General features: G+C 40.7%; 1 protein-coding gene across 1 annotated transcript in view; it reads left to right on the top strand.

The window, feature by feature from the left end:
- The window catches only part of LOC144591133 (solute carrier family 35 member F1), a gene marked incomplete at its 5' end in the record, with an annotated part of 55,149 nt that overhangs the window by 11,646 nt on the left and 17,887 nt on the right, over positions 1 to 25,616 (top strand). Inside the window, 2 exons of the mRNA XM_078395437.1 lie at positions 1,198 to 1,250; positions 6,691 to 6,845. Of these exons, the coding sequence (XP_078251563.1) occupies positions 1,198 to 1,250; positions 6,691 to 6,845 (208 nt within the window). The remainder of the gene's footprint in view (positions 1 to 1,197; positions 1,251 to 6,690; positions 6,846 to 25,616) is intronic.

Raw genomic sequence — 25,616 nt, 5'->3', positions numbered from 1 at the left:
ACATCTTAAAATGTTGAACAACAGGGATTAAACTAAGTAAAATTTTCTTGTTTTATATAATGGATTATTGTACATTTGTCTTTAATATACAATTGGATTTATCATCACCATCAGCCTGGACACTGCTGGTGGCCAGCTCCATGTCAGAAGCACACTCTTTCACAGAGAGAGATGGCTAATGGCTCTTCATTAGATCAGGTCACCGCAGATGGGTGGACACAGGCAGTAGCAAGGCCAGGTCTATCAGATCCATTAAAAACAATGTGAGACCATTAAAAAGATATCTATATTTCTTCATTTAAAATAAAAATTGTTGAAATACTTTCAAACAATAAAAAAATCTAAGCCCACAATCTGCCTATCAAGGCCCGATGTCATCTATTGCCGGCTGTGATTTGTGTGGCCTCCTCTTCTCTCCCAGTTTTTTCCCCGCTCCTCCCTGCAAACAGTCTGAAGAAGGGTTCTGATCCAAAATGTTAGCTATCCATTTTTGCCGGAGATGCTGCCTGACTCGTTGAGTTGCTCCAGCATTTTATTTCTATCTTTGATATAATCCAGCATCTGCAGTTCCTTGTTGTTACTAAATTAAGAGTCATTTAAGTGACTTTCTGCTTTTTCCCTCAGTGAAGGCAGTTGGTTAGGTGTCTGTGCATAAGGTCTAACCTGGAGTTTTAATTTGGGCTGCTCACATCAGCAATGGAAAATGCCAACAGTTCCCTTCAAAATCCAGATCTGAAATAATTCATAAGTGCTAAAATTGGAAGACATGTTTTTATTTATTTATTTAAGTTCATTTCCACCCTGTTTACTTTTTGTGATCACTATTTTTTGTCATTTCTGAAACTATATTCCAGGCTTATTTATCAGGAAATTATTGGTAGGACATTACACAACATGCTTTATACAAATATAACAATGTTATTTATGAAAAATGTTTTGAAGCAATTCTACTATTTAGTGCATAGATGACACCAGAGTCCTGTATCTAACCATTGTTGGATAACGTCAAGTGCATTTAATTGCACTAAGTGCTAACATTGAATGATGCTTCAATCTGATTAACTAAGTACCGCTCATAGAACTATTTGTTGGATGTTTATGCAGCTGAATTACTCTTCTAGGGGCCGGTATGGGGCAAGTATCCTATTGACTGAAGTGCAAAAGAAATGAATCATTTTAACTTTATTTTTATTACAGGGCTATAATAGAACATAAGGAATTGTTAAAGGTACCATGGGATTGGCAGATAGGTGAGAATTTTACTTTTATCCTCTGTACATTCATTTTTGATGGCTGTTTTTAAAAAAAGTTTATGAATAACAAGAAGGATTGATAGGTCAGAGGCTACGACAAGAAGTGTACTCTGGCCTTCACCTCTACTATTCTCTTTTCCCCTGAAACAAAATAATGATACAAGTGTTCACAGTGACTGAAAGTAACACGTATAGAAGTTTTTAACAAAGAGCACAATTGCCTAGAAATTTAATTGAACTCACTTTGGTATTTTTAAGATCTAGCTGCATTTAGTCCAAATATCCAATTGGAACCCCTTTTAATTAAAATAATTAAAAAGGAACCCCTAAATTTAAAAAAAAGCCAAATTGAACGTTCAGTTGATTAGAGGTCTGGACAATTCCAGATGCAACTTCTGACCAGTTTAATTGATTGAAAGATGCAGCATGGAAACAATGGTCACCAAGTCCACACTAACCATCACTCGCCCCTGCACACAAGATCTATATTATCCCACATTCACATCCACTCCCTACACACTGCCGGCAAGTCACAGAGAATAATTAACCTACAAACCTACACATCTTTGGAATGTGGGAGGAAACCCACGCTATCACAGGGTGAACATGGATGGGGATTGAACCTGGGTCACTGGCGCTGTGAGGCAGCAGGTGTACCAGCTGCACCAGTGGCATAAATAAATTGCAGAGTGAGTTCTTTAAACAAAATGCCATTTATCAGGATTCACAGCTACATTACAGCAAACCATTAAACTGGAACAAAGCACAGAGGTTTGTTCAATCATATGCTGCATTCAGTGCAGGTGGCCATACACAGCAGAGTGTGAAGGATTTGATGCCTCCTCGGGCTTCTCCCAGCTGAATATTGGAGGATCATGTTGGTATTAAGGATTGGAATTTACATTGGGAATTCTATTTTGCAGGTTCCTTGGGAAAATATTCTTTCTATTAAGGACTTGCGTCCTCAGCTTACCTTGCCACTTAGCATAAAGCTGAGATGTGAATATTGGCCAGGGACATGACCAGGCTGCTGCCTTCCTCTGCTCCTTCAGGCTCTGCCTCCTGAATACTGGGCTCTGGGGATCCTACCCACACTAGGGACAATTTACATTTATACTAAGCCAATTAACCTACAAACCTGTACGTCTTTGGAGTGTAGGAGGAAACCAAAGATCTCGGAGAAAACCCACATGGTCACGGGGAAAATGTACAAACTCTGTACAGACAGCACCTGTAGTCGGGATCGAACCCAGGTCTCTGGCGCTGTAAGGCAGCAACTCTACCGCTGCGCCACCGTGCCGTACACTACCTAGAGGACAAAGATTAAAGAACGAGTTTCTACTTGATGAAACAAATGAGATGGGAAAGATAAAGAACTTAATGAGGGCATTGCGTTAGAGATTTAAAAAATCAGTTGAATAAATAATTGAATAAATTACCACTTACAAAACAATAAACTGTATTAAATATTGCTCAGTGAACATTGGAACGTGTAATTCTGAAGAAACGGGTATTACACCATCCAATCTTTAGGCTTGTATCTTAATTTTCTTTTGCATTTCCCAGTGTGTTTCACAGGAGCCTTATCAAAATTCATTAAAGGATATGACAATTTTAATGATGTTTTGGACAAATCACAATATTTTGGCTCTTTGCTCACTTGCAGCAGACATATAAATATGAAAGCAGAGTTCAACGTATACCTCCAACCACATTCCACATTTATCACGCAACTGAGGATTAATTCCGACTGTTTTGTTTCAAAAAGAGGATTTACCATTAATAATTTAGTTTAATTACCACTTCTGGCCTAAACAACAATATCATTATATATGTCCTTGCAAGGCATTTCTAAGACAAGCTAATTGAGGTTATTATTGTTAACTTTGTGCTCAGATCTGTTGGTGGTTGATTATAAGGTCATTAGTAATAGGAGCAGAATTAGGCCATTAGACCCATCAAGTCTCATTCAGTCATGGCTGATCTATCTCTCCCTCCTCCCCATTCTCCTGCCTTCTTCCCATAACCCCTGATACCAATATTAATCAAGAATCAATCTATCTCTGCCTTAAAAATATCCATTGACTGCCTCCACAGCCTTCTGTGGCAAAGAATTCCACAGATTCCCACCCTCTGACTAAAGAAATTCCTCCTGACCTCCTTCCTAAAGGAACATCCTTTAATTCTGAGACTATGACCCTCTAGTCCAAGACTCTCCCACTAGTGGAAACACCCTCTCCACATCCACCATATCCAAGCCTTTCACTATTCGGTAAGTTTCAATGAGGACTCCCTTCATCCTTCTAAACTCCAGCGAGCACAGGCCCAATGCCATCAAACGTTCATGATATGTTAACCCACTCTTTCCTGAGATCATTCTTGCAAACCTCCTCTGGACCCTCTCCAGAACCAGTGTAATTTTTATGCAGTGTAATTTAACAGTCGTGCTATTGAGGGCGTGCAGCGTAGGTTCACTAGGTTAATTCCCGGAATGGCGGGACTGTCGTATGTTGAAAGGCTGGAGCAATTAGGCTTGTATACACTGGAATTTAGAAGGATGAGGGGGGATCTTATTGAAACATATAAGATAATTAGGGGATTGGACACATTAGAGGCAGGAAACATGTTCCCAATGTTGGGGGAGTCCAGAACAAGAGGCCACAGTTTAAGAATAAGGGGTAGGCCATTTAGAACGGAGATGAGGAAGAACTTTTTCAGTCAGAGAGTGGTGAAGGTGTGGAATTCTCTGCCTCAGAAGGCAGTGGGGGCCAGTTCGTTGGATGCTTTCAAGAGAGAGCTGGATAGAGCTCTTAAGGATAGCGGAGTGAGGGGGTATGGGGAGAAGGCAGGAACGGGGTACTGATTGAGAGTGATCAGCCATGATCGCATTGAATGGCGGTGCTGGCTCGAAGGGCTGAATGGCCTACTCCTGCACCTATTGTCTATTGTCTATTGTCTATTGTGTGACAAAAAATATAAAATTGTGCATTCCTTTTAAATATTTACATGAAAAATGACACACAACTGGTGTGTTATCAATGCCCTTGAGCAGCATTAGTAAATTGAGGTCATGGCTGGGGCTTGGCGGTGCAACGGATTCTGCCACATTACCACATCATTAAGATGACTCGATAGCTAATAGAAAATAATACCTAGTGGCCATCCAATATAACATCTGTTTTCAACAGTTCCACAAGTCAAACCTATGTAAGTACACCTCAGTTTGACATTGAATTTATTATTTTGTGCAAAAAACATATGAACTACTTTGCTCTCTCTGACCATTGCCAAGAAAATGTTGTGCCTAGATACTTATGAGCTGATGGATGAACCCTAAGGATTGGAGAGTGGTAATGCAGTACACTTGCACTTTAATATGCTGTGCTCAAAATGGCAGCAAGCAAAATCATTCCATAATTGCATGCAAAGTACACTTTCAATATCGGCTATGTTGTCAGGCAGAAACATCCACAGCAAACCAGCTGAGTGGGTGGGAAACACAATAAAATAGTCAGTTCAGGGCAGTTCACATGATTATCCAGGATATCTGATCGAAAGTAATTTGGCAAATATTTGTCTGTCTACCTCAAAGGAGAGTGTGAGGTTAAGAAAAATTCAAAGAACACCCAACAAATTGTTTAATCAGCAGAACAACATTTGTTTGGAAAGTTACTGCTTTTGTTACTGCTTTTTCCTCAGTACTCACAGCAGAATCTTAAGAGTGGGCGGGGAGGAAAAAATGCATCTCAGTTTGATTTGTCTGTTGGGGGATAATAAAATCCAGTTTCAAATGTTTTTGAGCTCACAACCCAAAGGCATTTGGTCTGCCTGGTCCCATTGTGACTTGGGCAACCTTCGAGCATGTATGTGCACCCACATAAATCTTGTGTTTTACTTTCAGATTGCTAAACTAGGCAATACCTGTTTAAAGATGTAAAATTAAGAGGAAGCTGAACAGAGAAAGCTCTGAACATGGCCCATTTGTTTTATTTCTGGCCCTTTCTGTGGTCCAATTGGTGATTCAAGGAACATAAAGGCACGTATGTGAGAAAAGAGAGAGATTTTCTTTTACATGGAGCCGGGCAGCTCTGCTCCTGTTTCATGGTCTTGCTGCTTGTTGTGCTTGGGCATTCCTGAGGTTTGGTCTTGAAACATCAGTCAGCCCAAAATGGACTAATAAGAAGTGCTGAGGGGGGCTGACAGATCCCTGGAACATGCCAGTGTTAGATGAGTTGTTTGTGCTGGAAATAGAGTAGCTTGGTTTAGTTTATTGTCATGAGTACTGAGGTACAGTGAAAAGTTTTTTTGTTGAGTGCTATGCAGTCGGCAAAAAGACTATACACGATTACAATCAAACCATCCACAGTGTACGGATACAGGATGAAGTGAATAACGTTTGGTGTAAGGTAAAATCCAATTAAAGATAGTCTGAAGGCCTCCAATGAGGTAGATGGTCGATAGACACAAGACACTGAGATGTTCAATTTAGAAATAATAGTTTAAGTTTGTACCAAATGTTTTTTACTTTATAACCTAGATTATAAAATTTGAAACTGAACTGATATGTGCCCATTCTCTCTCTGGTCTGGAATGAAGCTACTTCTACCTATGAACTATCAGATTTGGTTGAATGCAGTCATGCCATCCAACTGAAAGCCCATTGCATCACAACCTTCAAAAAGTTTAGATATTAGAAAAACTTTTTTCCAATGTAATGAGGGCATACTTCCTACCTAAAAAATGTCTCAGGGTTTTTAGAGAATGCCTGTTGTCTTTTCATGCATTAAAAATATAGACATCATTCAAACAAGTAATTCTCCATCCTGTTCATCAAATGGATTTACATTGTTGGCCAAACAAGTCCAAAAAAAATAGACCACATTAAAAATATTAAGGCTCATGAAGACTTCAATTGAGAACATTTTCATTTCAGATTATAACTACAGTAAAATCATTTACTTTCAGATTTCTTTTTAAATCCTTTCACCTCATGACAGCGCTATTTTCCATTTCCCTTTAAAATTCTTCAAACCCATAACTGATATACTGATATCTTAGAAGCATTTGTCACAACTAAAAGTGAGCTTTAATACAAAAGAATAAATCTGCACATTGATCCTATATTATTTCTTCCCAAGTAAATAGATTGGCAAATGGCATATTTGCACATCTTTTGGAAATCCGGGAGAAACTCCATGCAGTCTGCACCCGTAGTCAGGATCGAGCCCAGGTCTCTGGCGCTGTGAGACAGCACTCTGCTGCTGTTCAATACTTGCGTTGTTTTGATGACAATCATTCATATAGGAACCACTGACTGAGCAGCATGACAGTGGGTCATTGCAAATTTTTGCTGGTTTTAAAGCTTTTGAAGCGGAAGCATTTGTATTTCTATTTTAAATTTGAAAGAAAATAATAACTTTCTTGCTCTCTTTTCCAGGGCTGCTATATGTTGGCTTCAGTGCCTGTATGTTTGGTCTGTACAGCTTCATGCCTATAGTCATTAAACGAAGCAGTGCTACTGCTGTCAACCTATCCCTATTAACAGCAGATATTTACAGTCTGTTTTGTGGATTGTTCCTTTTCCATTACAAGGTAAGTAAATTAAATTTAATAGAACTGTAATATTTTGGGAGGCATCAGAGATTAACCTGAACTTTTACCGGGAAAAGTTGAGTGAATTATGTGCCTGATAACTTGCTGCAGATACAAAGGAAAGATTATTTTTCAGCTCAAAATTAAAATTACATGTTGGTATTCTGTCAAGTTTGTTTCACTAGAAATTGCAATGCATTCCATTGTGTGAAAGATGATTTACTGTGTTGTTGAAATGCAAAAATGTAATTTAATGCCTTGCGATTCTTAATAGAATTAGCGTCGGAAGCTTGCTAATTGACTGTGTATACCGAAACACTTTGAGTAATAAATTTATGCTGGAGGAGCTAAGCTCGGCTAAGGGATAACACAATTAGCCTCACCATTCCCAATTTACGAAGAACTAGAATGATCAACTACTTTCCTGCTTCAAAATGCTCTCCAGTGACTTCTGAAAATTACCCACCTGCGATACAACTGAGGAGAATCAGCTGAGCTTATTGGAAATAAATTTGCTGTGTTAGCGAATGCTAATTGTTCGTAAACATATCTTCTGCTAGTTGTTCTCTCCGATGAACATTTATTTCCATTAAATTCAATGGAACTAAATATCTGGAAATATGTTCAATAAATGGCCAAAATCTTTGCCTGCTTTTAATCCCAGGGATCAATGAAGAGGTTGTCTCCTTCTGTCCTTGGCTCATGCTCTTTGTAAGACAGATGGGAAGTTATTGGAGAGGAGTCTTCAGGAGAGGATTTACTTCCATTTGGACGAGATTGGTTTATTTAGGGACAGTCAGCATGGCTTTGTACACAGCAGGTTGTGTCTTACTAACTTGATCATGTTTATTGTGGAGGTGACGAAGGTGATTGATGGTGAGGCAGTGAATGTGGTCTACATGGATTTTAGTACGGTATTCGATAAAAGTCCCCCATGGTAGGCTGATCCAGAAGATTATAATGTACAGGATTAACAGTGACTTAGATCATATAGGTTCAGAACTGGCTTACTGATAGAAGACAGTAAGAGTTGTGGTGGAAGGATGATATTCAGGCTGGAGGTCTGTGACCAGTGGAGTTCCGCAGGGATCTGTGCTGGGACCTCTGCTGTATGTGATATATGTACATGACTTGGACGTGGACGGGTTGGTTAGTAAGTTTGTCGATAGCACCAAGATTGCTGGGGTCGCGGACTGTGAGGAAGGCTGTTCAGGTATTCAGCAGGATTTCAATCAGCTGCAGAAATGGGCGGAGAAAAGACAGATGGAGTTTAATCCAAGCAAGTGAGAGGCATTGCACTTTGGGAAGTTAAAAATAAAGGGAGAATATACAATTAATGGCCTGACCCTTAACGGCATTCATGCATAGGGGGATCCTGGGGTCTAAATCCATAACTTGCTGAAAACGGCAACACAAAAGTAGAGTGGTAAAGAAGGCATATGGTATGCTTGCCTCCATAGGTCGGGGCATTGTGTATACAACTCAGGAAGTCATGAAGGTTCAGAATGAAGAAGGGTCTCGGCCCAAAATGTCACCCATTCCTCTCTAAAGATGCTGCCTGTCCCGCTGAGTTACTCCAACAGCTTGTGCCTACCTTTGATTTAAACCAGCATCTGCAGTTCTTTCCTACTCAGGAAGTCATGACACAGCTTGATAGGACGTTGGTTAAGCTGCACTTGGAATATTTCATGCATTTCTGTTCGCCGCATTACAGGAAGAATGTGGAGGCTTTGGAAAGGGTGCAGAGGAGGTTTACCAGAATGTCACCTGGATTAAGTGGTATTAGCGACAGAGAAAGGTTGGACAGACTTGGATCATTTTATCTAAAACACGAAAGGTTGCGGGAAGACCTGGTAGAAATATATAATTAAGACAGACATAGGCAGTCAAAACCTTTCTCCCGTGATGGAATAATCAAATACTAGAGGGCATAGCTTGAAGTTGAGAGGAGCTGTGCGGAACAAGTTTTTTTTACACAAAGGGTGGAGCAAGCTGTTGGTTGAAACAGGTCCGATAGTGTAATTTAAGAAACTTTTAGATGGGCATCTACAGGGATGTACAGGGAAAAGGAGAATATGGATTATGTGCAGGCAGATAAGAGTTGTTCTTGGCATCATGTTTAAGGTATCCACGACTCTCAGTGTGATGAGAACTTGCCCCGCACATCTCCTTTAAGCTTTGCCCCTTAAAGCTATGCTCTTTAATCTTTGCCTTTTACAACCTGGGAAAAATGGTCTGACTGAGTACCTTATCTATGCTTTTCATAATTTTATATACTTATCTCCCCTCAACTTCTGATGTTCCAGAGAAAACAAGCCAAGTTTGTCCAATCTCTCCTTATAGCTAGTCTCCTCTAAACCAGTCAGTATTCTAGAAAAACCTCTTCTGTACCCCCTCCTAAACTTGAACATCCTTACTGTAATGGGGTGACCAGAACTGCACACAATACTCCAAATGAGGTCTAGCCTCAGTCCTATGGAGCTGCAACATGACTTCCTGATTTCTATATTCAATATCCCGACCTATGAAGGCAGGCATTTCATATGCTTTTCTTCAGCGCTCTAAACACTTAGTTTAAAAGTATTTCTGAAAGATGCCTATCAGTGAATCATTTATCTACTTTTCCAGTGTTTAAAGAATGACAAATAGTCCAGCATTAAATCAGATTAATATCTGTTGTATAAATTTTGGACATTAATAGAAGATTTGTAGAGCCTGTCGGGAATATGATATTTCAGGTTATTTTACTGTCACAGTCCGCTGCTTCTGAAGAGAGGTTTTGCTTGGTTCTGATATTATAAATAGTTCAAGAAATCCCATGATGGTTTTTCTCTAGTTAATCCTGTAAATTGGTCCTAATCTTAACAAAATAGGTTCAAAATTCACGAATGAAATTTTATTCCGTGCTGTGGTACATTTGGCCATCTATGACCTTAACAGATGGTGCTAATAAACATTGGGAATCACAGATGTCTTACCTTGTGCAGTAATGCAATCAGTAGATGCCCTTTGACAAAGGTAGGAAAGTAATTAGCAAGAAACCCTGTCTCTGAATGCTAATCTCTGACTCCAGTTGACTTCAGGTGAGGAGGATCAGATTTGCTTCAACTATGATGAATTCCTTTATGGAGTAGACAGTGAGCAATTACTGTTACCTGCGTACAAGATTATAAGAGCAGGATACCAAGGAACTTCTCTCAGAGTTGCACACCCATCAGAATTGAGAAGAGCAAATTTGAAGAACAACATTTCATATCCTACTTGGGTAGCTTACAACCCAATGGTATGAATATTGAATTTTCCAATTTCAGGTAACCAACACCCCTGCATGCACACTCACCTGTCCATCTAGTTTTCTTCTCCTTTTGTTCATCCCCTCCTATCTCCTTCACCCACCTCACCTGCTTCCATCTGTCTATCTAACCCTCCCCATCTGCTTCCACCTACCACTCGTATCCCATCCACCTACATACTGCTTTATACCGGCAATCATTCCTGCTGCCTCTGAGACGTGATGCATGGTGTAAACTCAAACCATTGACTTACACATGTTGCTTCCATAGATGCTGCTTGACCCACTGAGTTCTTCCAGTGTTAATTTTTTGTTCTAGATTCGAGTATCTACAGTCTTGTCTTCTTGTCATTATGTTAAACACCTTAAAAAATCTCCCAGATATCCAGCCACATTTTATAGTTTTATGGAATGCAAAATAAAAGAAAAACAACAAATGTAAGTGAAATATAAAAAGACAAGAAAAGCCAGATAGGGTGTTCAGTAGTTGTAATGACTTAATGTGCCATTTAAACTGTCAGCAATATCTCACTGAACAAGACATGACTTTTTCAAGGATTTTTACAAGAATAGTTTGTAAAAACTTTACCCTTTCTGAAATTTCAAATATTTGATCGGAGGACTACAATAGTGCAATTGATTGAAAGATACAACTTGGAAACAGGTCCTTTTGACCACCATGTCCATTCTAGTCATTAATCACCTGTTCACACTAGTTAGAGACATCAAGTGCTGCAGTGTGGAAACAGTCCCTTCGGCCCAACATGCCCGCACCGGCCAACATGTCCCAGCTACACTAACCCCACCTGCCTGCGTTTGGTCCAAATCCCGTCCTATCCATGTACCTATCTAACTGTTTCTTAAATATTGGGATAGTCCCAGCCTCAACTATCTCCTCTGGCAGATTGTTTCATACACCCACCACCCTTTGTTTGAAAAGATTCCCCATCAGATTCCTATTAAATCTTTTCCCCCTCACCTTGGACTTATGTCCTCTGGTCCTCGATTTCCTCTACTCTGGGCAAGAGATTCTGTGCATCTACCCGATTTATTCCTCTCATGATCTTATACACCTCTACAAGATCACCCCTCATCCTCCTGTGCTCCAAGAAATAGAGACCCAGCCTACTCAACCTCCCTATAGCTCAGACCCTTTAGTCCTCACAACATCCTCGTAAATCTTCTCTGAACCCTTTCAAGCTTGACTATATCTTTCCTATAACATGGTGCCCAGAACTGAACACAATACTCTAAATGCGGTCTCACCAACATCTTAGACAACTGCAACTCCACTGTGACCTCCAAACCTAGTTCTAAATTATCCCACTGGTGTATCCATTCCCTACACTCGATGAGTAAATTACAGTGGCCAATTAACGTACAAACCCTCCCATCTCTGGGACGTGGGAGAAAACGAGGAAACCCATGCATTCGCAGGAAGAATATGCAAACTCTAATCGGCAGCACCCGAGGTCAGTATCAAACCTAGGGCAACAGTACTACCTACACCTTCCTCTACCTACTTTATAGTAATAATTTGAATGGCAGGAGTCCTAATAAATCTGGAATGGGTGACGTTTTGGGTCTAGACCCTTCTTCAGTCTGAAGAAGGGTCTCGACCCAAAATGTCACCCATTCCTTCTCTCCTGAGATGCTGCCTGACCTGCTGAGTTACTCCAGCATTTTGTGAAATAAATACCTTCGATTTGTCCAAGCATCTGCAGTTATTTTCTTACAACACCTAATAAATCTGGGATTTGTTGACAAAAGTGGAAAAATTACTAAACTTCTACTATTTCATTGGTGTCCAAAACTGTTACAACGGTTCGTTTCGTTGGGTTGCTGCTGTCTAAATTACCTAAATTAGTGCATCGTATGGGAGGCGCATTCCCAATCTCGTTGTACCCCTGGGTACAATGACAATAAAGATATATTGTATTGTATTGTATTGTATTGTATATACTACACGTAAACCCATTTTGACAAGTATCTTGCAACAGGAATTTTCATATTAGTCTTAGCAGTACACTGGGCAGTGTTCTACATTCTTTGTCCAAGGAGACTGCCAAATGAAGAAGCAGCACACCATTATTACTGAAATATGAGAGTTAGATATAGCTCTTAGGGTTAACGGAATCAAGGGATATGGGGGAAAAGCAGGAACGGATTTTAGATGATCAGCCATGATCATATTGAATGGCGGTGCTGGCTCGAAGGCCCGAATGGCCTACTTCTGCAACTACTTTCTATGTTTCTATGTAACTCTGACCACGATGCATCCCTTCAGTTTATGGAAATCCTTCCCCATCACAATTCCACCATCATTACAGTGAAACTTTAGATGCAGAGCAATTTGTTCATCTTTTGGAGTTTCTGTTCAGAAGATATTTCCTATGGGCGAATGTTGAAAAGCAGCTTTCTGATGAAAAGTCATTACTTTTCCTTGAGCACTCAGAAGAAAAAAAATACTAGTGTGAATAGAATATTAAGTAACCAAGTAACATCGTGCTGTGCTTGCTTCCAGTCTGTCACAGATAGCAACTTTCTTGGCTGTGCTTATCATTTCAATAAATGAGAGAGACTTATGATCACGTAATCATTCTGAAAGGAAAATTCAGTCATGTTGAAAAGATACTACACTCCCATCAAAAGTAATTTATTCATCTCTTGTACAAAATGGATTCATTTTATATAAATAATCATAAATTTATCTTGTAGGAAAAAAAACTGCAGATGCTGGTTTAAATCGAAGGTAGACACAAAATGCTGGAGTAACTCAGCGGGTTAGGCAGCATCTCGGGAGAGAAGGAATGGGTGGCGTTTTGGGTCGAGACCCTTCTTTAGACTGCATTTATCTTGTGAACATAAATTTATCTTGTGAACCTATTGTGAGCCTGTGATCAGAATGCCTATTTATTTTCAGCAATTATTTTTCACACATACCAACTAATGATCAATATATTTTCTGAACAGATATCCAAGTCGCAAGCAGCAGCATTATTATTATTTCCATATATTGAGTCATAAATCCTAAATAGTGAAAGCATATCACATTTTTTAAAGCCATTTTTTCAGACTGAAATGGAAAGGTTTCAAGACATTGGTGAAATTTGAAAAAAAAATGATGTTGAACTACACTCAATTGAAAAACATTTTGTGATGTAATAAAAGCACAAAGTGTCATTGGCAAGTTGCACATAATTTCTCAAATAACAGCATCCTGATTTTTGGCTCAGCCTGAAGAGTGCCATCACCAGTCCAGGCAGTATTCCTGGACGAGACAAGTTGATCCGATCTGACAAGATTCTGATATATGTATAACATTTTCAAACATTCTCTACACATCCCAATGGATTGTTATAGAATGTGTTGTTGGCTTCTGGAGGTCCTGATTCATATTTTAATCCCAAATAGCAATCTGCTGCAACAAATGCAGCAAGATAAACAAAAACAATTTATCTTTGAAATGTCAGAAGAATGAAGGCATATTTTAGTGAAACAAATGGATGGGTAATTTTTAAATGGTGAATGGGAACAGTAAGTGTTGCAGTGACATAGCAATTCGATCTTGGTGGTTATAAGTGATGATTGCATTACTACTGCCTCTGGATTGGCAGCTCAGCTGGAGACTTCAGCCCCATATTCCTGCATCATTTCTTGCCTTTTTGGTTCTCTGAATGGAGGGGCCAAATTATAAGCAAACTGTTAGCATCAAGATGCTTTAAGAAACCTTTTAAAGGTTTTCTCTTAAAAAAAATTTAAATGAAGCATTTTGAACACAAAAATTCAACTGTATAAGATTGAAAAGTGGAGATTTACCTCCAGAATTATGCCATTTGATTATAATGGAAATAATAATTCCACATCGTCGTTTGCACAGCAAGTGGCTTCCCTTCATAAAAGTCAAGGGCTGATTAAGTACAATTTTTTTAATAACTTCACTAAATTTTACAATGAAGCTTCATAAAATTAAATTTTACATTTTACATATCCCCTAATTTTACATAACCCCTTGAATACTGTTATTATTAGTGTCAAAGAAAAGTAGATTACAGCTATATGTTCATTTAGTAATGAGCATTAATGGCCAGAGTCTGAGTGTCCAATATATTCCATTCAGGCACACCATTCACTGAACAGCTACAAATTAATGTGGCCTGTAAAATTCTTCACTAAGTTATTAAAATGCAGAGGGCTGAAAATTATTTGGTGCCAGTGCCGCAGAACAGCGATCTCTTTCTCGAGGGCCCTCTACTGCTAAATTCTAATGAATGCAATGCCTTGGGCCAAAGTGATCATGAACAATGGATCAGACTTAAGTGTTTTATCTTCTGTAAAAAAAAAATCAGGAGTGCAATTGGGGAAGCATGTTTATGGCAGGTCCACTTCATTGCTTATGGGAAAGCAATTTTTTTATTTCTTCGTCTTTCAAGAAGTTGTCATCAACGGCAATGACAACTATTTTTCTTCTTGAGCGGTTGATGGTGAGTTACCATCTTGAACTGCAATAGTCATAAATTCAAGTCATAGGAGTAGAATTAGGCCATTCGGCCCATCGGGTCTCCTCCGCTATGCATTCATGGCTGATCTATCTTTCCCTCTCAACCCTCTTCTCCTGGGTTCTCCCAGTAACCTTTTACACCCTTAGTAATCAAGAACCTGTCTATCTCCACTTTAAAAATACTCAATGACTTGGCCTCCTCAGCTGCCTTGGGCAATGAATTCCACAGATTCAACACCCTGTGGTTTCAGAAATTCCTCCTCATCACCTTTCTAAAGGTGTATCCTTTTTTTTCCTGAGGTTATGCCTTCTGGTCCAGGACTCTCCCAATAGTGGAAACATCCTCTTCACATCCACTCTATCCAGGCCTTTCATTATTCAGTAAGTTTCAATGAGGTCCACAGCTCATTCTTCTAAACCCCAGTGAGTACAGGCTCAGAGCCATCAAACGCTCATCACTCAATTATCCCCTGATCATTCTGATGAAGATGCTCCCACTGTGCTATAATGGAGGGACATCCTGGATGTCAAAGGAGCGAATGTATATGTCAACGTCTAGACTACTCTGAGAGAGAGAGCAGTGTGGCTTGAAAATGGTAAAATCAGCAGCCACGGTGTATGAGTAGGGGAAGAACAATGTTTAGGCTGGTGGATGGCATTTTACAATACAATACAATACAATACAATATATTTTTATTGTCATTGTACAGGGGTACAACGAGATTGGGAATGCGCCTTCCATACGATGCAATAAATTAATTAGCTAATCAGTATAAATTTATACAACGCAGTGAAACAAATTAGAAACATTTAAAACAGTATAATGTTCAAGTAGGTCTGTGCCAGTTCACTGCGATGTGACCATCCGGCTCAGCAGGACCGGTTCATGGCAGCTATGGCCCTGGGGATGAAGCTGTTCCTGAGTCTGGAGGTGCGGGCGTAGAAGGCCTTGTAGCGTCTGCCCGATGGTAGAATTTCGAACAGACTATTGCAGGGGTGTGAGCAGTCTTTGTGAATGCTGGTGGCTTTTCTGAGGCATCGTGTGTTGTAGATGTCCTCCAAGGCTGGTAGCTGTGTTCCGATAGTCTTCTGAGCTCTGTGGACTACCCGCTGAAGTGCTCTCCTCTCTGCCTCCGTGCAGCTGAGGTACCACACTTGAGTGTTACTGGAACCACATATATGGAGAAAAGTCCATCTGACATGTCTCATAGATGATGGAATGATTTTGGACTGCAACTCACCGTTTATATCTGTTATGTTATCTGCTATTACAGCCACAGTATTTATGTGATTGATTCACTTCAACTTCTAAAACAATGGTGACTGCCAATATGATTGTAGTGGGAAATGTTGTGATGTGATGCTTTGATTTATTAAGGAGAGATGGACTGGGGCTCAGAGGCCCTGAGATTCTGTGCTTCAGTTGGAGTGGGATTGCATCCTTGAGGATTAGATTTGGTTGTGGTATTGGAAGTGACTCAATTTAGCTACTGGGGAGGGGGGACATGGCTCAAGGGAGTGTAATGGTGTTGATTTGGGAGCCTGAATGAGATGTGTAAGATAAAGAGGAACTACCCAAATTGAATTCACAGCATAGGATTCCTAGAGTTGGGGACTCCAAATTCCCTTCCGCTATCAATTTATTGTTCATGAGTTGCACACAATGGCATACTGTGACACCACAGTTGCACAGCTGGTAGAGCTGTTGCTTCACAGAGCCAGAGACCCATGTTCGATCCTGACCTCTGCTGCTTTCTGAGTGGAGTTTGCACGCTTTCCTTGTGACCATTTAGGTTTACCCCAGGTGCTCCAGTTTCCACTAACATCGTAAATAACTAATTGTAGACTTTCGAAGAGATCCCCCTCCCCTGCCCTCCACTCACCATCAACAACAACATAATCACATCTGTGGAATCATTTAAGTTCCTAGGAACCATCATCTCTAGGGACCTTAAATGGAGGGGCCACCATCGACTCCACAGTCAAAAAGGCCCAACAGAGGATGTACTTCCTGCGGCAACTGAGGAAACACAATCTGCCACAGGCAATGATGGTCCAATTCTATACTGCTATCATTGAGTCTGTCCTCGCCTTCTCCATCATGGTCTGGTTTGGCTCAGCCACCAAGCACGACATCCGGAGACTGCAATGGATCGTTCGCACAGCTGAGAAGGTTGTTGGCTGCAACCTTCCCCCCCATTGACGAACTGTACACTCAAGGGCCAGGAAGCGAGCGGGCAAGATCATGTCTGACCCCTCTCATCCTGGCCACAAACTCTTTGAAGCACTTCCCTCTGGAAGGCGACTCCGGACTGTCAAAGCAGCCACAGCCAGACATAAAGCAGCTTTTTTCCATGAGTGATAGTTCTACTCAATAACCAAAGTCTGTAGTCTCTTTTCTGCTCTGGTTTATTTTCTCCCACATGTTTAGACCGTAATGGCGCATCCTTATTGTTTTGATGTGTTATGCTTTATTCTTAATTGTTAACTGTATGTTTGTGTTGTCATTTGTGAGCGGAGCACCAAGGCACATTCCTTGTATCTGCATACTTGGCCAATAAACTTATTCATATTCATATTCAAGATGTGCGAGTTAGTTGGTGAGTTCCCCCTAGTATATGCTGGAATTTGGGAGAATGCAGGCAGAAAAAAACGATGTAACTCCATGGTTGATATCCACACAAACTCGATGGGCTAAAAGGTATGCTGTATCTCTTTGATTCTTAGAGTCATGTGCTATTGAAAATCTTGAAAGTGGAGTGCAATAGAGCTTTTCATGCCATAGGACACCTTTGTGCATTTCCAGGTTCCTGTGTGCATGAACGTATCATATACATGAAGGACCCAGAGGAGACAAGGATCAACCATGATTGAATGGCGGAGTAGACTCGATGGGCCGAATGGCCTAATTCTATTCCTGTAACTTGTGACCCAGAAGGAAAATTACAGGACTTCACAAAACGTATTTTTCTTTCACAAAATACTTCTCATGAAAATTCAAGTACATAGCACACATAAATACTAACCCACGTAATAAAATGTGGAGGTCAGATTTTTCTAAATTTTGGAATGGAATTATTATCAGTGATTTTTCCTGCTTCATCGGATTTTTTAAATCTTGTTGTAGAGTCAGCAAAGTGATAGGCCCCACTGAATCCCCGCTGAACACAACCACCCGTCTACACTAATCTGGTCTTAATTCTCTTCTCCCCACATGCGCATCAACTCCCCCAAGATTCAACCCCCCCCCAAGAAACTGTACACATGGGAATGCTTCAAAGTAACCAACCTGAATTGTGGAAAGAAACTGGAGCACTTGAGGGGAATCCACACAAGCGCTGGGAAAATGAGCAAATTCCCCACAGACAGCAATGAAGGTCAGGATTGAAATTCAGTCACATAGTTATGAGACAGCAATTTTACTAACTGTACCACTGTGCCAACCATATTACTCAATAGCCACTGGCGAAAATTAAAAACATAATTCTATTGAATTTGCTCAAAAATTAATTGCATATTATTTAATTTTACAAGTCTCTGCTGGAGTTTTGCCATTTGGCTCAAGAAATGTCTAATATGGCCATAACCATCTTATTAAAATTCAATTAATCTTTGCATTTGAAACTTTGAAAAAAGCATAGGTTTGAATTGTGCTGGCAGTGGCATTCAGCTATTCAAACAAAAGCATGCCTTGGATTTACGCCCGCGCACTGTAAGAGGGGATCACATCTGTCTGTTTGATCTGTGCTGGACTCCCTGAGGAGTTCAGTGGTGGGATGCAGTCTTAATAGGATGCTCCAGCATTATTAAGGGGACTCAGCATTAAGGTCCTCTGATTTGATACTTTGTTGTTTTCAGAATTCTAGGCATAATGATTTGGTGGGGGCAATGGGGTGGGGTTAGGGTGGGAAGGGGGGGGGGGTAATGGTGAGGGTATTTTACTCTAATTTAATTAATTGAGTTGTCTTAGATGATCAAATTTATTTTTAAGAAATATTGTTATATTTAATGTTACTTTTTATTGTACGTAAATGTACAATAAAAAGTAACGTTAAACAAAACAATATTAAAAATAAATATGATCATCTAAGATAAGGCGACACGGTGGCGCAGCGGTAGAGTTGCTGCCTTACAGCGAATGCAGCGCCGGAGACTCAGGTTCGATCTTGACTATGGGCGCCGTCTTTACGGAGTTTGTACGTTCTCCCCGTGACCTGCGTGGGTTTTCTCCGAGATCTCTGGTTTCCTCCCACACTCCAAAGACGTACAGGTATGTAGGTTAATTGGCTGGGAAAATGTAAAAATTGTACCTAGTGGGTGTAGGATAGTGTTAATGTGCGGGGATCGCTGGGTGGCGCGGACCCGGTGGGCCAAAGGGCCTGTTTCTGCGCTGTATCTCTAAATCTAAAAAAAATCTAAAAGATCACTTGGATCTGTGTTAAAATCGTTAACTGCTGGTCAAATCTGCTTTGCGATCTGTCAAAGTCTGCTTTGCCATATGTTGGTGCCTGTCAGGGGCTTTGCATGGATGGGACATCTCTCATAGATGACCTGAGGCCCAGTCACTGGCCCTCACCAAAGGACAGGAGGGTGCACGGGTACGTGTGGATGTGTGGCAACTGTAAATGGTGATTCCAGACCCTGGGACTGGTCAATTATGAACAGGCCCTTGATGAATGAGTTCATATCCATTCCATACTGCTGGTTAATTATTTAATTTCACATTCATTTTAAAAATATAGGTATCTCATTTGCATGGATATCTATTACTTGAATATTGCAATGAGGGAGGTTAAGTTAATTAGATGAGTTGATAAGCCCAAAAGAAGTTTATAAGTTATTGGAACAGAATTAGGCCATTTGGCCCATCACGGCGACTCCGCCATTCAATCATGGCTGATCTATCTTTCTCCTGCCTTCTCCCCATAACCCATAACTCCCGTCCTAATCAAGAATCTGTTAAGAAGTTAGTACCGCAGTAGGGCGTTTAGCCCTGCAGGTCTACTCCACCATTTAATAAGATCATAGCTGATCTGACATTGCTTAAGTCCAATTTCCTGCCTTTTCCTTGTATCCCGTGATTCATTTACTGATTTGAAAACTTTATCTACTTTAGCCCCAAATATACTCAAGCATACTGCAGATTTAGAATCCAATATCTAGTCAGGAACACTTGCATGTTTGTCCCACAGTTCCCATGGCAAAAAGCTTGGTCATAGAGTCATAGAACTATATAGCATATAAACAGCCCTTTGGCCCAACATGTCCATGTTGACCAAGTTGCCTAATTAAGCTAGTCCTACTTTCCCGCTTCTAGCCTATATCCTTCCAAACTTTTCCTATCCATGGATCTGGATCGTTGAACTCTTTGCCACAGAAGGCTGTGGAGGCCAAGTCAATGTATATTTTTAAGGCATAGATAGATAGATTCTTGATTAGTATGGGTGTCAGGGGCTATGGGGGGAAGGCAGGAGAATGGGGTTAGGAGGGAGAGATAGATCATCCATGATTGAATGGCGGAGTAGACTGCTCCTATCACTTGTGACCTTATGACCTGTCCAGGTGTCTTTCAAAAAGTCAGAATTGGACCTGCCTCTACCACTTTGGTAGCTTGTTCCATTTTGCGCCAATCAGTGTGTGGAAAAGTTGCCCCTCGGGTTGCCTCTCACCTTAAAGCCATGTCCTCTAGTTTTAGATTTCTGGACACTGGGGAAAAGACTGACTATTCAATTTATGTACCTCATAATTTTATAAACCTCCATAAGCCTTTCAAGAGAGAATTAGATTTAGATCTTTGGGCTCAGGGAATCAAGGGATATGGGGAAAAAGCCGGAATGGGGTACTGATTTTGGATGATCGACCATGATCATATTGAATAGCAGTGCTGGCTCGAAGGGCTGAATGGCCTACTCCTGCACCTATTTTCTATGTTTCTGTAAGGCCACCCCAGGGAAAGTAGACCCAGTCTCTCCTTATAACTCCAGACCCAACAACATCTTCATAAATCCTTTTTGTACTTTTCCCACTTTAATTGCATTGTTCCTTGATCAGGGTGTTCAGAACTGTACGCAGTACTCCAAATGTAGCCTATATCCTTCCAAACGTTGGGTAATGTACAGCTGTAACATTATGACCCAACTCCTGTACTCAGTACCTTAACTGATGTAGTTCAATTTGCCATGGCAGACATCAAATCAGCATTACACGAGGGCTGATGTAATGCCTGCTGGTTGTGAATGTTTCCAGAGTGTATACACAACATCCATGGGAGCTTTGCACAACCTACTCCAATTTGGGCAGCCATATTTTTTCCTATTATGTGCTCCGCATTTCGGTTCTGGTTAAGAGGTCAAAATATGTTTTTTATTTGGTCAAGACAGATATATTACCATGTGTTAATCAACACTCTCAGTTCTTATGCTTTACCAGTCAAAGTCCTTGCATTAAAATAGGTGTGATTTAGTCTTGCATTCCTTCCATGCCTGCTCTGCCTATTGGGCTAACTCAATCGTCCTTCTGTATTTGACTGCTAACCAATCCCTCCAATTGTTCATCTATTCTGTGCCCCATTTCCTGCTAGTTTCGCACCAGGAAACCACCCGACAAGGATGTTGATTGATGTCAGTTCAGGTGCAACCCATCCTGGTTGTGTGTACTGGTCCCACCTTCCCAACAAAGGGTTCAAATGATCCAATGGTCCAGAAAATGCCCCCTCCTACATTATCCCTACAGTCACATGTTCACCAGAGCTCTCCCTCTATCCCTATTGTATTAAAGGTATTTGGAGAGGGTTGGCGGTGTCGTAGTATTCACACCTACATTTGCTTTACACTCAAAATGCTTTTATGATAACCATTAACTTTTTTTCTATCCTGAAGATATCTGTTTATATTTCATTACGTAGTTGACATCCTTAATATCAGTGATAGTATTTTTAATTTCCATTGGTGGTATTATTACTGTACTTGATAACAAACATTTGCAGTCATACAATACCTTTTATCATCCAGGCCTTGGGCAATTCAGAGAAATTTAATCAGACAAGTAATAGGGAAATGCCAACCTAAATTGGAATGGGTTGTGCATAGCTCCCCATGAAATTGTATTTTCACCCTGGACTTGTTCACAACAGAGGGAATGATGGGCGAAAGAAAAGGTAAGATTAAGGAAACAGAAAGATGAAGATACTGCAATAAATATGATTGCCAAAGACAAAATGAATGGAGTGGGTGTAACATTTGTCAGGAATATAAATTTAGAAATTGAATCTAATTGCATCTATTATTCAAGTATATGAGCATAAAAGTGATTTTTATGCAGGTGGATCATGCAATCCACGGTGAAGTTGTGTTTAGGGACTAGAGGGAGTTTTAATGGGCCAAATGGCTGGTTTCTGTTGAGTGACCTGAAAAGCACATATTACTCAATAAAATAGATTGTGTGAATAAATATCTGCATTCTATAATTGTGAAATACACATGCAGGTTACAACGGTTATTCTCCGGGCTGAATTTTGACTCCAGGCTGTATTCCTGTTCTGATTATGTTAATCTGTTAATTATTTATCCCCATGTGGTGCTGAAAGTCAGCCGGTGTCAATAACATGCTCCAAATTCTTAAGAAGTTAAGAAACTCCGGCGGTGAGGACTGACTAGCATACAATTACCCTGATATATGACAGTTATTTTTTTTATCATTGCCAAGTATTTAAGTTTTCAAGAGTTCTCTGAGAGGAATATCTGCCTGTGAGACCACTGTAGCTAACAGTAAAATAATTTTAAATTTCAAATGGCAAATTGGTCAATGCTAATCTTTTCACCCATCTCGCAGACGTTGACTAGTTGTGTATTTTGCTGTCGCATCATGGCAAACTGGTGGACATTTTGCTGTGTTTCTGCCAATGGATCAACATATAGCCTGGTGCCAGGTGCAGCGTTTCTGGCCAATTCCAATTTTCCTGTTGTGCTGATTGCAACCTAAAGCCACTAGAAATCTCGACTATCACTCTGATGTGGCAACATAGAGACAGACTGGCATCAGCCCTTTACCATCTTCATTTAAAATATTATATCGGTTATTGTTTAGTTTAGAGATACAGCGCAGAAACTTCAGGCCCACCGAGTCTGCGCCGACCAGCAATCCCCACACACTAGGAACAATTTACTATTTTACCAAAGCCAATTAACCTACAAGCCTGTACGTCTTTGGAGTGTGGGTGGAAACCGGAGCTCTGGGAGAAAACCCCCACAGGTCACGGGGAGAACATACAAATGCCATACAGACAAGCACCTGTAGTCAGGATCAAATCTGGGCCCTTGGTGCTGTAAGGCAACAATACTGCTACGCCACCATGCCAATATTTAATATAATATTTATAGCATGGTTACCGCACAAACTGAACTGTTAACTTTTCACTGAGTTACTCCAGCATTTTGTGTTCTACGAATAGCTTAAGTTTCTTGAAATAGCGTGTTTCCCAATTAGAACGTAGAAGTATAGCGCAGGAACAGGCCCTTTGGCCCACAATGTCTGTGTCAAACCTGATGCCAAGATAAACTAATCTCATCAGGCTGAACGTGATCCAGATCCTCCGCTTTCCTGCATATCCATGTGCCTGTCTAAAAGCCTCTTAAATGTCACTGTTATATCTACCTCCACCACCACCCCTAGCAGCACATTCTAGGTGAACTTACCCTGCAGATCTCTTTTAAGCTTTCCACATCTCACCTTCATGTTATGCCTTCCGTCTTTGACAATGTCTTCGACATTTCCACATTGAGAAAAAGGTTCTGGCTGTTTACCCTATCCATACCTCTCATAATGGTATGTACATCTATCAGGTCTCCCCTCAACCTCTGTATTCCAGAGAAAACAGTCCAAGTTGTCCAACCTCTCTTTCTAACTTATACCACGTAATCTTTGCAAAACTCCAGTAAACCTCAATGTATCCTCTTCAAAGCCTCCACATTTCTCCTGTAATGGGGCATCCAAAACTACATGCAATACTCCAAATGTGGCCCAACCAAACTCTTGTAGAGCTGCATCATGACTTCCTGAATTTAGTACTCCGTGTCCCAACCAATGAAGGCGAGCATATTGTTACCTTCTTTATCACTCTATCTACTTGGGTTGCCACTTTCAGGGAGCTCTGGATCTGGACCCCAAGATCACTCTGTACATCAATGCAATTGCAACCTACTGTATACTTTCCCCTCACGTTTGACCTCACAAAATATAACACCTCACACTTGCTTGGATTGAACGCCATCTGCCATTTCTTCACCATTTATGTCTTTTATCTATATCCCGCTGTTTACTTTGACAGCCTTCAAACTCAAAGTGAAATGTTCAGAAGTGATAGGGAGAACAGAGCAGGATAGGGAGAAAATTGACAAGTGTTCACAATCAAGAGATGTTCTGATGGACAAATAAAAGATAAATAGTTTCCAACAGCAGTGTTGGTAACCAGATTTTAGGTAACTCCTCAAAGAACCAGAGGCATCATAAGGAGATAATGTTTTACACAGCCAACCTGTAATCCACCAACGATGGTGAAAGCAATTTTTTCCTTAGTAGCATTCTTGTAGGTGTGGATTAAAAACAAAACGCCAGTCTATGGGGTTAATACATTGGAATGATAATAATTCAGGAACTACAGTGCATTCAGAAAGTATTCAGACCCCTTCACCTTTTCCACATTTGGTTACGTTACAGCCTTATTTTAAAATGGATTAAATTCCTTTTTTTTTAATCATCAATCTTCACATAATACCCCATAATTAAAAAAAGCAAAAACAGGTGTTTAGAAATTTTGCAAAGTAATTTTTAAAAAACGGAAATATCACATTTACATAAGTATTCAGACCCTTTACTCAGTACTTTGTTGAAGCACCTTTGGCAGCGATTACAGCCTCAAGTCTTCTTGGGTATGACGCTACAAGCTTGGCACACCTGTATTTGGGTAATTTCTCCCATTCTTCTCTGCAGATCCTCTCAAGCGCTGTCAGGTTGGATGGGGAGCATCGACGCACACCTAATTTCAGGTCCCTCCAAAGATGTTCGATCGGGCTCAAGTCTGGGCTCTGGCTGGGCCACTCAAGGACGTTCACAGACTTATCACGTTGTCCTGTTGGAAGGTGAACCTTGCCCCAGACTGAGATCCAGAAAGCTCTGGAGCAGGTTTTCATCAAGGATCTCTCTGTACTTTGCTCCGTTCATCTTTCCCTCGATCCTGACTAGTCTTCCTGCCCCTGACAAACATCCCCACAGCATGATGCTGCCACCACCATGCTTCACCATAGCTATGGTATTGGCCAGGTGATGAGTGGTGCCTGGTTTTCTCCAGACATGACACTTGCCATTCAGGCCAAAGAGTTCAATCTTGGTTTCATCAGACCAGAGAATCTTGTTTCTCATGGTCTGAGAGTCCTTTGGGTGCCTTTTGGCAAACTCCAAGCGGGCTGTCATGTGCCTTTTACTGAGGAGTGGTTTCTGTCTGGCCACTCTACCATAAAGGCCTGATTGGTGGAGTGCTGCAGATATACTTGTCCCTCTGGAAGGTTCTCCCATCTTCACAGAGGAACTCTGGAGCTCTGTCAGAGTGACCATCGGGTTCTTGGTCACCTCCCTGACCAAGGCCCTTCCCCCCCAATTGCACATTTTGGTCGGGCAGCCAGCTCTATGAAGAGTCCTGGTGGTTCCAAAGTTCTTCCATTTAAGAATGACGGAGACCACTGTGCTCTTCAGGACCTGCAATGCTGCAGAAATTGTTTTTTACCCTTCCCCAGATCTGTGTCTCGACACAATCCTGTCACGGAGGTTTATGGACAATTCCTTCATCTTCATAGCTTGGTTTTTGCTCTGACATGCACTGTCAACTGTGGGACCTTATATAGACAGCTGTGTGGCTTTCCAAATCATGTCCAATCAATTTAATTTACCACTAGTGGACTCCAATCAAGTTGTAGAAACATCTCAA

This window comes from Rhinoraja longicauda, unplaced genomic scaffold, assembly GCF_053455715.1.
Source record: "Rhinoraja longicauda isolate Sanriku21f unplaced genomic scaffold, sRhiLon1.1 Scf000599, whole genome shotgun sequence".
NCBI lineage: Eukaryota > Metazoa > Chordata > Chondrichthyes > Rajiformes > Arhynchobatidae > Rhinoraja > Rhinoraja longicauda.
The sequence above is the reverse complement of the archived record's forward strand: the minus strand, read 5'-3'. Positions and strand labels throughout refer to the sequence as shown.